This window comes from Neoarius graeffei, chromosome 13 (assembly GCF_027579695.1).
Source record: "Neoarius graeffei isolate fNeoGra1 chromosome 13, fNeoGra1.pri, whole genome shotgun sequence".
NCBI lineage: Eukaryota > Metazoa > Chordata > Actinopteri > Siluriformes > Ariidae > Neoarius > Neoarius graeffei.
In genome coordinates, this window is record NC_083581.1 from 80,078,529 (window position 1) to 80,094,152 (window position 15,624).

General features: G+C 44.0%; 1 protein-coding gene across 1 annotated transcript in view; it reads left to right on the top strand.

Annotated features, from left to right (window-relative positions):
- The first annotated feature begins 697 nt into the window (after window positions 1–697).
- frmd4bb (FERM domain containing 4Bb) overlaps window positions 698–15,624 on the top strand; it is a 76,109-nt gene continuing 61,182 nt past the window's right edge. Inside the window, exons 1-4 of the mRNA XM_060938607.1 lie at window positions 698–763; window positions 5,463–5,557; window positions 5,893–5,985; window positions 12,853–12,937. Coding sequence (XP_060794590.1) covers window positions 698–763; window positions 5,463–5,557; window positions 5,893–5,985; window positions 12,853–12,937 — 339 coding nt within the window. The remainder of the gene's footprint in view (window positions 764–5,462; window positions 5,558–5,892; window positions 5,986–12,852; window positions 12,938–15,624) is intronic.

Genomic DNA, 15,624 nt, shown 5'->3' on the forward strand with positions numbered 1-15,624 from the left:
GAACTCAAGACAACGGGTAGAAAGGCTCGGTAAAGTGTACATGCATATCGTAATACTTCATGATGCAAATGCATCAACACAGTCCTTAAATAGGCAAACACATAGTTCCTTAATTGAGCTCAGGTGCTCCTTCTTCACGGCACGTGTGCTGGAGTCCACTCGGCGCACCTTCAGGTGCACACTCCACAGCTCGCAGGACTGACACTCCATCACTGATGAAGCTGGCAAATCTCGAAATTAATCTAAATTGGAATGATATGGTGATCTGGCTGCTGTGTAAACAGTTTTCAAAATGGTGGTGCTGACACTTCACGTTTGAAGTCTCACACAAGTCTCGTGAAGATCGCACGGATAAGCGATGCCTGCCGTGGACCATACGAACTACATTCAACATGGCTAAAAACCGAAAAGGCCGATAAGTGCAATATAATATGCCAATACGAGTCACAATATAAGGTTAATAAAACCGAAAACATGATTGAATAACACGTTAATTAAGAAATAAAGCAAGTTTAAAAATGACTTCAGTTCCCCTTTAAGGGCCTGGTTAGTACTGAGACGGGAGACTGCCTGGGAAGACCAGGTCTTGGCACGGGAAGAACTTTAACTTTTTGTTTTTGCTTTCAGTTCATCGATCGTCTATGAACCTAGAAATATTATATCAGCTTTTTCCAGTCTGTCTTTTTCTCACCCACAGATGACAGAGGGACGTATGTGCCAAGTTCAGCTTCTGGACAACAGAAAACTGGAGCTGCTGGTTCAGGTGAGATTTAACACTGTACACCAAATCACGACACTAAACAGAGTAAAAGGGATGCTCGAATTTACATTATTTCATTCTCCACACTCCAAACAAATAGGGGGCAGTATATCACCAGAAAGTTGGGGTGTCCTCCTGTATCGTAAGAAGCAAGAAAATGCACAGTCCCTCCTCCTCTTCCTTGTCCTTCATCCAAATGCACCGTCACCACCACTCTCACAGAATGATCACACACTGAATATAGCGTAAAGCTATTTTTTTTTAGCTGATCCACTACTGGGTTCATACAATCTAACGTTACGGTCATCAATTCTATAAAAACAAAAAGCCAACTACTAAGTAGTGCTGTAGAACTCAAGACCGGTCTCAGGACCATTTTTTGAGGGTCTCAGTCTCATCTCAGAATTGAGCACATTTTTACTCGATCTTGTCTCAGTCTCACTGCGAGTTGGCGGTGACCAGTGGTTAGCATGTCCGCCTCTCGATCAGGAGATCGCGAGTTCTACTCGTGGTCAGGTCATACCAAAGACCATCATAAAAATGGTACCTACTACCGTCTGGCAAGGCACACTGCAGTACAGATGCAAGTGGGGAAGTCAAACTCTCGTGGTTTCCAGAGGACCCCCCCCCGACTGTAACCCTAGCTGTATAGGCGAGAGGCCGAGGGCTATGGAAACGGCACCACACCCATACGCCTTAAAGACTTGGTTAGTACTGGGACAGGAGACTGCCTGAGAAGGCCAGATCCTGGCATGAGAGGGACTTTGACTTTTTTTTACTTGTCTCGGTCTCAGACATAGAGACTCTGGATTTTATTTCAAGACCACAGCTGTGGAGATTTCACTAAACTGCCTGTGTTTTGTCTGATTTATTTGTAAATATCGTTACTGTGATTGGATGTAAAACTTCCGGTTTCAAATGCAACTAATAAAGTGACTCATTGCTAATTCAATGTTCTTCCCATTAATGGCTATCACCCCTCCCCCACCCCTTCATACTCACTGGTCTGGTTCTGGTCTTGACTCGGTCTCGTCCTGCCTTGGTCTTGGTCTTGACTTGATTTCAACCCCTCAAAGTCTTGGTCTTGTCTTGGTCTCAATACACTCTGGTCTTGATCATGACCTGGTCTTGGTTTAGGTGGTCTTGACTCCAGCACTACTGCGAACTAACACTAAGGCATGAATACACATCTGCTGACACTGAGAGCTGGTCAAGATCATACCATCTGCTATCTTATAATCATCACATGTGCCGTCACGTGTACCTATCGTTTACATTATAGCTCACTTACAGTCCATGAGGAAGCCATGGCCTAGAGTTTAGCAAAGCAGCTTTGGGACCAAAAGGTTGCTGGTTTGATTCCCTGGACAAGCAGGAATGGCTGAAGTGTCTTTGAGAAAGGCACTTAACTCCCAACTGCTGCGCACTGCTGTGGGTTTGTCAGGGTCCTGTTGTTCTGGATAAGATCGTCTGCTAAATGCCTGTAATGTTTAGCTCACGTTTAGCAAGAAAACAGCCACAGTAACTCGAGCATCAGTTGTGCATGAGACTGTTACGGCTGGCAACACTGCAGATACGGTATGCACCCGAACCTGACTGACGAAGGTTATGTCCAAATTCACGTCCGTTCTTCTCGGTTCAATTGCTAAGTGAAGCACATCACATTTGAAATCGCATAACTTGACATTTCCAACAATGCTAGTTATTTGTCTAAGCAATGAAGTGTTTTGTGAGAAAAATCATTTTGAATTTACATCAAATTTAATCATAGTTACAATCTGCATGGAGCTCTGCGTCCATCTCTACACCCATTACTCTTGTTTGAATTACTCATGAGCTCAACGCTGCATAGATATCAAACACATAACACAACAAAGAGCAGAACCGGACTTTTGTAACGATGCTAGTGACATTTCCACATACTGACGCAATCACGTTATGAAGACAGATCAAGCTTCTGTAAAGAACTATCTTCACTCATTTCCTCACCCATCTTTAACTTCCCTCCTTCTCAGTTAAACAAGTCCTGAAGTTGCCATCGCTTTACGATTTACCACATACAGTATCATATAAACAGCACAACGTACTCTTTCGGATTATACTAGTTGCTTCTCAAAGTGTTGTTGAGTAATCCGGTTTTGAAAACACAGCACATACTGTACAACAATGAGGTTCATTTTCAGTTTGATCCCTTTAGCTTGTCCAAATACTGCTGCTTGGCATTGCAACTCAGTTCCTCCCGGTAGGAAGTTTTCCTTCTCTTTTCCCTTCTCCAAAAATCTAACATATCTGTTACAATGTGGTAACTGTAAACCCACGTTTCAGGGTCTGGATTCCAGGTGTTTCTATGAATTGCAACAACAACTCTTCCCTTTTCTTTAGCTTTCTGTAGTCTGTAAGACACTGACTCTGATTTCTTGTTAGAAGAAGAAGAAACCTTTACTCGTCACATGCACACTTCAAGTACAGTGAAATTCATCCTCTGCATTTAACCCATCTGAAGCAGTGAACACACACACACACACCCAGAGCAGTGGGCAGCCACACTAGAGCACCCGGGGAGCAGTCAGGGGTTCGGTACCTCGCTCAAGGGCACCTCAGCCCAAGGCCGCCCCACGTCAACCTAACTGCATGTCTTTGGACTGTGGGGGAAACCGGAGCACCCGGAGGAAACCCACACAGACACGGGGAGAACATGCAAACTCCACACAGAAAGGCCCTCGCCGGCCGCTGGGTTCAAACCCGGAACCTTCTTGCTGTGAGGCGACCGCGCTAACCACTACACCACCGTGCCGCCGTTGAATCTACGTGTATAGTGAATAACAAAACAGCTCTTTCCTACACTGCCTGGCCAAAAAAAAAAAAAAGTCGCCATTTGGATTTAAATAAGCGAATACATAAGAGCCTTTGATTGGATAATTACTGCAGTGATTGTGTTTCAAATCTTTTAACCCGAACTGATGCAGTGAGTCGCTTCTCATTTCTTAAACAAACATGTTGGAAGTTGTATCCCGTGCTCATGGAAAAGATGTTCCTGTGTTTCAGAAGGTCAAATTATTGGCCTGGATCAAGCAAACAAAACAACTAAGGAGATCTGAACTGAAATTACTGGAATTGGGTTAAGGACTGTCCAACACAATATTAAACCCTGGAAGGAGAGTGATGAACCGTCAACTTTGTGGAAAAAATGTGGTTGGAAAAACCTCCTGACTGAGCATGATCAGAGATCACTTAAATACTTGGGGAAGTTGAATTGTTAAAAAAAATTGACAGTAGAACTCACGGCTGTGTTTAATAGTGAAATTAAGATAATTTCCACTCGCAGTGGGATGAGAACTCACAGGATTGGGACTAAACCACTGTGTGTCTGTAAGAAACCCACTCGTTAGTGAGACTAATCAGGAGAAAAGGCTTCAGTTTGCTCGGGAGCATAAAGACTGGACTCTGGAGCAATGCAGAAAGGTCATGTGGTCTGATGAGTCCAGACTGACCCTGTTCCTGAGTGATGGGCGTGTCAGGGTAAGAAGGGAAGCTCATTAAGCTCCGCCCCATTGTGCACAGTGTCCACTGTACAAGCCTCTGGAGGCAGTGTGATGATCTGGGGTTGGTTCAGTTGGTCAGGTCGAGACTCAGCAACATTAAAATGAAGTCAGCTGACGACCTGAATGTACTGAATGACCACGTCATCATCACATCAATGGAGTTTTTCTTCTCTGATGGCACGGGAATAAAATTAGGGCTCAGATTGTGACAGAGTGCTTCAGGGAGCATGAGGAATCATCTTACACATGAATTAACCACCACAGAGTCCCGACCTTAACCCCATGGAGAGTCTTTGGGATGCTGGAGACTTTATGCAGTGGTTCGATTCCCATCATCAACACAAGATCTCGGGGAAAAATTAATACAACTCTGGACTGAAATAAATGTTGTGACGTTGCATAAGTTTACAGAAACACCGCCACAGCGAACGTATGCTGTAATCAAAGCTAAAGACAGAGCAATGAAATATTAGAGTGCGCAATTTTTTTTGGTAGGGTAGTGTATTTTAGATGTGTATTTTTGTGGCATTTTGTGTATTCACAACTCAGTGGGTCTAACCGTACAGTGACTTCTGCGTTTTGTGACATCACATGTGCTACGACATCGTCTCTCATTTTGGACTGAGGACAGCCTGGATGCTATACTGACTCTCTATCGCCTCTTGAGGTACAATGTGGTATTACGAGACAGACAGTGCATCCAATCTTGGGGATAGCTGGTTAGCATGATCCATGGTTAGCATGGTAGTTAGCATGCTAATCTCTGCAACATGATACATAGAGGTCTTTGACAATTTCCAAGCTCACTGACTGCTTTCTTCACATTCTGTTGATAATTTTGGTTAATTTTTTTTATGTTTTAAACTCTTACAAATTCTTACACATAGCACCTTTAAATACACAGATTTACACATTTAATGGGAAAGAACACTTGATTTATTTATGTATTTAAACATTTTGACTCAGTGCATTTCCTTTGTCTATTCTTTCCCCATCCACCTGCACATCAGGAGGCGTCCCAAACAAAGTTAATTTCCATCAGGATTTCAGAAAATCAGGAAAATAGTTAAAAGTTGATAGTTAATATGAACTGTAACATGAATATAAATGAAGTAAAATGAATGCTGCGACTCACAGAAGTAATTTTTGTTTATCCGTAGCCGAAGCTGTTGTCCCGTGAACTTCTGGATTTAGTCTCATCTCACTTCAACCTGAAAGAGAAAGAGTACTTTGGATTCACTTTCGTTGATGACACGTAAGCAGCCACTGAATTATCAAGAAACAAGCATGAGTGTGAGAAAGGTGTCATTTAAATTTTAAAAAATTATTTGTATTATTATTTTGAGTAGTGTGAGAAAAATCAGAATCTGGAAATAAATCAAAGACCTATTGCATGATAAAACTAACTAGCTAACTTCTGATAACTGATAATTCTTCATGTAATTCTAGACAGTGGAATAGGATAGCCTATAGGGCACTGAAATTTACTTCCTTATAAAAACGTCTAGCTATGAAACATCATACTGTATGTGATGTAAATGTTACGATCCACACATCAGTCAGATTTCCCACAGTCCTTTGCTCTCCTAGGGGACAGTGTAGATGGCTGCAGTTGGACCGCAGAGTATTGGAACATGACTTTTCCAAGAAGACTGGACCCATCGCCCTTAACTTCCTGGTTAGGTCCGTAGTAATTTCCTTCTTTATTCCTGATCAAACATCGGTGTTGAATTCTGGATTCTGATTGGTCAGAAAGTGTTGATTAATTTCCTATAAGGGCAGTTGTACCGTAACACACTTAGAAATGTGATGAAGCAGACTTACTGTAACCACCATCAAGCTGATTATCTTCTACAAGTCCTGAAGTGTTTTATTCCCTTTTAAACCACAGCAAATGGACATCAATTACCATCTTTTTTTTTACTAAAGAATAACACTTTTTATTAGTTTGTACTTACATTATATATTGTAGAAATTCAAGCGGGTGGGTGGAGCACAGAAGTACGGCAGGCCAGAACTGAGTTTCCAAAAACTTTATTTTGCACTTTTCAGTGACATTCACACTCTCCCAGCCACACACACACACACACACACACACACACACACGCATGCACACACACACACACACACACACACAAGGCGTCTGGTTGGGGGGAGAGCTCCCTTCCTCTGCTCTCTCTCTACTTTTATAGGGCGCGGTCACTGGGGAAGACACACAAATAGGTTAACTGACATCAGGTGCAGTGATTCTGCCACTTACCTTCCCTGACTCCGCCCTCCGTTCACAGACCGACGCTTGACCACGCCCCCACTGCCACATACCCCCACTGCCCGACTCAGGCCGGGCAGTCGTCCGGCCTGCAGCCGACTCCCCTCCCCCTTGACGGGAAAGGAAGTCTGCCACAACTATCTGCACCCCCAGCCTGTGGACCACCTTGAAGTTAAAGGGTTGGAGTGCCAGATACCAACGGGTGATCCGCGCGTTGGCATCCTTCATGCGGTGGAGCCACTGGAGGGGCTCATGGTCCGAACAGAGGGTAAAAGGGTGTCCCAGAGGTAGTAGCGGAGGGCGAGGACTGCCCACTTGATGGCCAGGCACTCCTTTTCTATCGTGCTGTAGCGGCCCTCACGCACCGACAGCTTCTTGCTGATGTACAGCACTGGGCGATCCTCCCCCTCCACGTCCTGGGACAGAACAGCCCCCAGCCCTCTGTCTGACGCATCCGTCTGCAACATAAAGGGGAGAGAAAAGTCAGGGGAGTGTAACAGTGGCCCCCCACACAGTGCAGCCTTCACCTCAGAGAAAGCCCGCTGGCATTGCTCCGTCCACTGGACCGGATCTGGTGCCCCCTTTTTAGCAAGATCAGTCAGCGGGCTGGTGACGTCCGAATAATTAGGTATAAACCTATGATAGTAGCCAGCCAGCCCCAGGGACTGTCTCACCCCCTTTTTGGTCTTGGGCCTCGGGCAGGCCGCAATCGCTGCTGTCTTATTAATTTGGGGACGCACCTGCCCATTGCCCAAGTGGAAGCCCAGATACCGTACTTCCACCCGCCCAATCGCACACTTCTTCGGGTGCGATTGAACCGTTCGACTAAACCGTCCGTTTGTGGGTGATAAACGCTGGTGCGGATCGGCTTAATTCCTAGTAACCCATACAGTTCGTGCAGTGTGCATGACATAAACGTAGTGCCTTGATCAGTCAAAATCTCTTTGGGGATTCCAACTCGGAAGATGACGCGGAAGAGCGCTTCCGCAATACTGCGTGCTGAGATATTGCACAGAAGCACTGCTTCCGGGTATCGCGTTGCATAGTCCACCAGAACTAAAATAAAGCGATACCCTCGTGCTGACCGATCTAATGGCCCGACAAAATCCATCCCAATTCTTTCGAACGGGGTCTCGATTAATGGGAGAGGGCGCAAAGGAGCTTTTGGAATGGCTGCTGGATTTACTAACTGGCATTCGCACCACGCCGTACACCACCTATGGACATCACCGCGAATCCCTGGCCAATAGAACCAGGCCATTATTCAGGCTAGTGTTTTATCCTGCCCTAAGTGTCCAGCCATGGGATTAAAGTGAGCCGCCTGGAATACCAATTCCCGGCGGATCTTTGGGATCAACAGCTGCGTGATCTGCTCCTTAGTCTGAGTGTCCTGCGTCACTTGGTATAATCTATCCTTCATAATGGAAAAATAGGGGAAGGATGGGGTGGCGTTTGGCTGGAGCGTTTGACCATCGATTACTCTCACTTGGTCAAATGCATGCCGCAGAGACTTGTCTCGCGACTGCTCTAACGGGAAATCCGCAAGGGATTCCCCGAGAGAGGGAGGAGGAGCCGGCGGCTCCTCACTCTGACGCAGTGATGATGTAGAAGGCTCTGTGACAGCTGCTCCTGCCAATGCTACACTGGGACCTCCCCTTGCTGAACTACGGCAGGCCCCACTCTTCACTAAATGAGTCATTAATTCCCGAAATCCCGGCCAATCAGTCCCCAAAATTATCAAGTGGGTAAGGCGAGGATTAACCGACGCCTTTACACTAAATTTCTCCCCTCGAAATAGAATGTGGACTGACACTAAAGGGTAGTTGTGAACATCCCCGTGCACACACAATACCTTCACCACTTGTGCTCTCCCCAATGCCTCGTCTTGCACCAGGCTTTGGTGGATTGAGGTCTGATTACAGCCGGAGTCCACCAACGCCTGATACATATCCCCTTGGACACTCACCGGTATGCGATACGCTCCGGCCCGATTGAGGACGGCTCTTGGCGCGTCAGGGATCCGGACCACCGCGCCCACCTCCGTTACCAAGCACTGATGTTGGAGGTGCCCCGGCTCCCTGCAGTGCCAGCAAACCGGCCCGGGCTCTCTCTCTGCACCGGCGTTCTAGGGCTCACTCACCTGAGGGGGGGGGGGGGGGGAGAGACAGATACGGAAGTGGTAAACGGGAAGGCACCGCGGGTGTGGCGGGTGCGGCGGGCCGGCTGGGGTGGAGCCAGCCCCCGCCTCCGCGGTGGGGGAACGGGGCAAGGACGAGGAACAGAAGGGGAGGGGGAGAGAGAGAGAGAGAGAGAGAGGAGAGGGAAGAAGAGGAGACATGCTGTCCTGCCATCGGAACAGCCGCCAAATGGTCCTCCGCCAGCTCGATGGCCTGATCCAGTGACGCTGGGCGATGGCACTGGACCCACTCTGCGGTCCCTTCAGGAAGTCAAGCAATGAACTGCTCCAGTACCACCAGATCGACAATTCCCTCGGTGTCACGGTTGTCAGCCCTCAGCCACCGCCAGCAGGCATCCTGGAGTTGCCGGCCAAACGCGAACGGCCGGCCAACCTCCTCTAGGCACAGAGCACGGAAGCGCTGTCGTTGTTGTTCTGGGGTGTGCCCCTCATGCTGGAGGACGGCCCGGCGCAGGTCTGCATAGACCAGCCAACTGTCAGCAGGGAGCTGTAGCGCGGCCAGCTGCGCCTCACCCGTTAGCAGGGGGAGGAGGCGCGCCATGCGCTGTTCCACCGGCCACCCCGAGGCTTCTGCTGCTTGCTCAAAGAGTGTGAGGAAGGCCTCGGGGTTGTCGTGCGGGCCCATCTTTGTTAGGGTGAGGTGGGGAGGGCCCGCGGCGGTGGAGGTGGTGGACCCCGCTGATGCGAGGAGGTGCTAGAACGCCTGACGATCTTCCTGCTGCGCCAGCACCAGGGCTTCAAACCTTTGCTCCTGCTCCTTCCGGAGGGCGACCAGCACCTAGTGCTGGCTCGGTTGGGCCGTGGCAAGGGCATGGATCAGGTCCGCGAAGGGGGAGGACTCCATGGGGCTGTTCTCCTCTGTGCTCCGAATCCTGGGTTTCGGCACCACTGTAGAAATTCGAGCGGGTGGGTGGAGCACAGAAGTACGGCAGGCCAGAACTGAGTTTCCAAAAACTCTTTATTTTGCACTTTTCAGTGATTATTTTTCACTCTCCCAGCCACACACGCACGCACACACACAAGGCATCTGGTTGGGGAGAGAGCTCATAGATTTACATAGAAGTCTAGATTCTTCACCGCGTATTCCAGAACGTCCGCACAGGGCGGCCATCTTACCACAGACAAGGGGTATGAAGACTTACGCAAGCACAGCACAGCCCAGCACTCACATTATTATTTACAGGAAATCAAAGTACTGACTTTGATGACAAGATGATGTGTGTGTCTGTGTGTTTTAATTGTAGATGTTTATATCAGTATGTTTAGTTTTATTTTAACTGCACATTGGAGCCTAGTCAAATGAAATTTCAATCTTTTGTGCTAACATATATTGACTTTGACATGATAATCAGCTTTGAATGTTCTTTTTGTAAATGTAAAGATATCTTTTTATCCTTGGAAGTATAACCACATGTGATTGATTGATTGATTGATTGATTGATTGATTGATTGATTGATTGATTACTTTATTCTGAACAATAAAGAAGAAAGATATAAAAATAAAAATTTAAATAAAAAATACAATAATCAAAACATCATCATAAACAAACAGAATAGCGTAGCCACAAGGCAATAACATAACAATGTTCAGAAAGGATTAGGAAGAAGTAATAACTTATCCAATCCTAACCCTCTATACCACCGCTAATCAAATGTCACTTTCCACCATAATAAACTATATATACAAAAGAAAACAAAAGCAATAAACAAAAAAGAAAACATACCAACATACCAAAACATACCGACATGGTATAATATCGACCAAATCAAATCATATATACAGATACTTATGTTATGCATATAGACACACATACAATACATATATACAGTACATACATATACACATACCTATAACTATACACTAAATACAAGAAGACCAGTCACAGACTTACTTTCAATTTCATCATCACCTATATAGTCTGCCTGTCCTCATTCTCATATATTTTTATTAACATGTTTTTATATAATTTTTTAAACAGTTTTATGTTGGTGCTATTTTTGAGCTCATTATCCAGACCATTCCACAATTTCACCCCACAGACTGTTATGCACATACTTTTCAGAGTTGTTCTAACATTTACTCTCTTAAAATTCATTTCCCCTCTCAGGTTAGACCCACCCTGCCTTTCCATAAACGTATTTTGTACCTCACCCGGAAGAAGGTTATGTCTTGCTTTATACATAATTTGTGCAGTCTTGTGTTTAACCAGATCAGTGAATTTCAGAGTGTGTGCTTTTACGAATAATGTGTTTGTATGCTCAAGATATCCCGTATTATTGACGATTCGTATTGCTCTTTTTTGTAATGTGCATAACGGCTGCAGGTTAGATTTGTAGGTATTACCCCATATCTCCACACAGTAGCTCAGATATGGAAGTATGAGTGCATTATACAGAGTATGTAGTGATTTATAGTCCAGAATGTGTCTTGATTTCCCCAAAATTGCAGTAATCTTTGCTATTTTTGCTTTAACATGATTAATATGCGGTTTCCAGCAGACTTTATGATCAACAATCACACCCAGAAATTTTATTTCATAAACTCTTTCTATGGTTATGTTGTCAATTTTCAATTCAACTTGAGGGTTCGACTTATATTTTCCAAATAACATAATCTTTGTTTTACTCAAATTCAGTGACAATTTGTTTACATTAAACCATCTTTTTAATTTATTCATTTCGGTTGTGATTGTTTCCATAAGCTGCTGTGCATTGTCCCCGGCGCAAAAGATGTTTGTATCATCAGCAAATAAAATGCATTTCATTATACATGATACATTACATAAGTCATTAATGTACAATATAAACAGCTTAGGACCTAAGACACACCCTTGCGGATTAATTAAATGCTTTTTTGTCACAAACTACCGTGAGTCGCTGTCACTGTTTTATACTATTACTTACTCGGGCAGTGCATTTGTTATTATGCTATGATGTGAGTTTACATTTGTTATTATGCTGTGATGTGAGTGCATTAGGTTTTTGAGGTGGATGAAGTATTTCTGAAGTTTCAGAAGTGAGTAAGCTGTTTATTTAACTTTAGCTTCCCCTACGGCCCTATCACATGTAAAAATATTTTCACTAAAAATTGGAAATAAATTGTATGGTTATTTGTCCTAAGGCTGCAGTTATCCATAAGTATGCAGTGTTCGGCTTCTCACAGCAGAGGAATTTCAGCATGCATCCTGTCTTACAGTCTGTAGTAGACTGAAATATTTTCGCCAAGCTATGCATATTTTTTTAAAACATAAAATGATTATTCATCATTAATATCATAAATACATACTTCCGTTTGTTTTTTTATATATAACAAACCAAACCGTTTGAATATCGATTGAAATTTGAGGAAGTTACGGTCATCTGAAAAGTACATATCGCTACCAACACAATGTAATAGGTAAGCCAGCTGTCTGAGGTAAGATGGCCGCCATGTGCGGACGTTCGACTTCGTTGACGGGCAGCAGGGACGAGGCATCTAGTCTTCTATGTAAATCTATGAGAGAGCTCCCTTCCTCTGCTCTCTCTCTCCTTTTATAGGGCGCGGTCACTGGGGAAGACACACAAAACACAGGTTAACTGATATCAGGTGCAGTGATTCTGCCACTTACCTTCCCTGACTACATCCTACAGAAAACCACGTTTTTACACCATTATAGAAAACTAATCAACACCTTCTGACCAATCAGAGTCAAGCCTCCAACAGTGCTGTAATGTCACCGAAAATGAGAAACGCTGTGTGTTATAAAGTAAAGCAGGATATTGAGAGAGATTTGACTCCCATACACAAATAAACACTGTCTCTGTCTCTGTGTTAAATAATAAATTCTTCCCGAATGAAAACGGAGAAAGCCGAGAATCAGTGTCTGATGAAATATAAACAGCTCTTGGTAGCACACTCGGGCTTTTTGGACCCGACTGTACGGGACGTCATCATTGATGAATGAACTGCCATTTGGAAAATTTCACTGCACTTTAAATGCCCACTTGATGATCGTGTTCCTGAAAGCGCTGACCTCAGCGTGCCTCTCCTCAACGCATTATTGGTTTTTAATGAAATGTGAACATGCCATTTTGTGCCTCACAGGTTTTACATCGAGACCATTTCTCTGCTGAAAGAGCACACGACAGTGGAGCTGTTCTTCCTCAATGCTAAAACTGCCGTCTACAATGTACGTTTTTTTACATCTTACATCATTTTCACAACCCGTACTGAACGTTCTGTCCTATCGCAAACATCTGCAGTTGATCAATAATTCAAAATCAGGATATTTAGCAGGCAGGGTTTGAGTTTTATATCAGCTACAGAACTGTATACAATATTTATATAGCAGTATTTATACTGGTGTCAGGGGTGGACACAGTCTGCCTGGGGGCAAGTAGGCACTTCTATTTCACTCAGTGGACTGAAGAAAAAAACAGAGGGACCTGGAGGGCATTAACTTTTCTTTTTAACTATAGAGGCACTTTAGAGGGCAGATTTCAGTTTCTCACATGTAGAGGAGCCTGTAGGGCACTGCGTCACATTTTCTAGCAACTATAGGGCACTTCATTGCATTTTTTCACATGTAGGAGAATCTACAGAGCACTTCATCTTCATCTCATTTTCTAGCACCTATAGACTTAGACAACCTTTATTGTCATTCAGTATGCAACAAGTGCACACCGAACGAAATTTTGTTGCAATTTGCCTCAGCACAGAAATAAATATGAAGTGTATTAAATTAAATTATGCAGCAGCAAAAATATTATAAAGTGCAATAGTATAGGGCACTTCATCTCATTTTCTAACATGCAGAGGAGCCTATAGGGCATGTCCTCTCATTTTCTCACATGTACAACAGCCTATAGGCCACTGCATCACATTCTCTAGCAACTACAGGGCACTTCATTACATTTTTTCACATATAAGAAAGCCCATAGGGCACTTCATCTTCATCTCATTTTCTAGCACCTACAGTGATGCTTGAAAGTTTGTGAACCCTTTAGAATTTTCTATATTTCTACATAAATATGACCTAAAACATCATCAGATTTTCACACAAGTCCTAAAAGTAGATAAAGAGAACCCAGTTAAACAAATGAGACAAAAAATATTATACTTGGTCATTTATTTATTGAGGAAAATGATCCAATATTACATATCTGTGAGTGGCAAAAGTATGTGAACCTTTGCTTTCAGTATCTGGTGTGACCCCCTTGTTCAGCAATAACTGCAACTAAACGTTTGCGGTAACTGTTGATCAGTCCTGCACACCGGCTTGGAGGAATTTTAGCCCGTTCCTCCATACAGAACAGCTTCAACTCTGGGATGTTGGTGGGTTTCCTCACATGAACTGCTCGCTTCAGGTCCTTCCACAACATTTCCATTGGATTAAGGTCAGGATTTTGACTTGGCCATTCCAAAACATTAACTTTATTCTTCTTTAACCATTCTTTGGTAGAACGACTTGTGTGCTTCGGGTCGTTGTCTTGCTGCATGATCCACCTTCTCTTGAGATTCAGTTCATGGACAGATGTCCTGACATTTTCATTTAGAATTCACTGGTATAATTCAGAATTCATTGTTCCATCAATGATGGCAAGCCGTCCTGGCCCAGATGCAGCAAAACAGGCCCAAACCATGATACTACCACCACCATGTTTCACAGATGGGATAAGGTTCTTATGCTGGAATGCAGTGTTTTCCTTTCTCCAAACATAACGCTTCTCATTTAAACCAAAAAGTTCTATTTTGGTCTCATCCATCCACAAAACATTTTTCCAATAGCCTTCTGGCTTGTCCACATGATCTTTAGCAAACTGCAGACGAGCAGCAATGTTCTTTTTGGAGAGCAGTGGCTTTCTCCTTGCAACCCTGCCATGCACACCATTGTTGTTCAGTGTTCTCCTGATGGTGGACCCATGAACATTAACATTAGCCAATGTGAAAGAGGCCATCAGTTGCTTAGAAGTTACCCTGGGGTCCTTTGTGACCTCGCCGACTATTACACGCCTTGCTCTTGGAGTAATCTTTGTTGGTCGACCACTCCTGGGGAGGGTAACAATGGTCTTGAATTTCCTCCATTTGTACACAATCTGTCTGACTGTGGATTGGTGGAGTCCAAACTCTTTAGAGATGGTTTTGTAGCCTTTTGCAGCCTGATGAGCATCAACAACACTTTTTCTGAGGTCCTCAGAAATCTCCTTTGTTCGTGCCTTGATACACTTCTACAAACATGTGTTGTGAAGATCAGACTTTGATAGATCCCTGTTCTTTAAATAAAACAGGGTGCCCACTCACACCTGATTGAAATCCCATTGATTGAAAACACCTGACTCTAATTTCACCTTCAAATTAACTGCTAATCCTAGAGGTTCACATACTTTTGCCACTCACAGATATGTAATATTGGATCATTTTCCTCAATAAATAAATGACCAAGTATAATATTTTTGTCTCATTTGTTTAACTGGGTTCTCTTTATCTACTTTTAGGACTTGTGTGAAAATCTGATGATGTTTTAGGTCATATTTATGCAGAAATATAGAAAATTCTAAAGGGTTCACAAACTTTCAAGCACCACTGTATAGGGCACTTCATCCCATTTTCTCACATGTAGAGGAGCCTATGGGGCACTGCATCATTTTTTTTTGCACCTACAGGGCACTTCATCTAACTTTTTTTCACATGCAGGGAAGCCTATAGGGCACTTCATCTCATTTTCACGCATGCAAGGGAGCCTATATGGAATTTCAACAGCTTTTCTACCACCTGTGGGACACATCATCACATTTTCTAGCACCTACAGGGCACCTCATCACATTTTTTCACATATAGGGGAGCCAATAAAACACTTCATCACATTTTCTCACACCT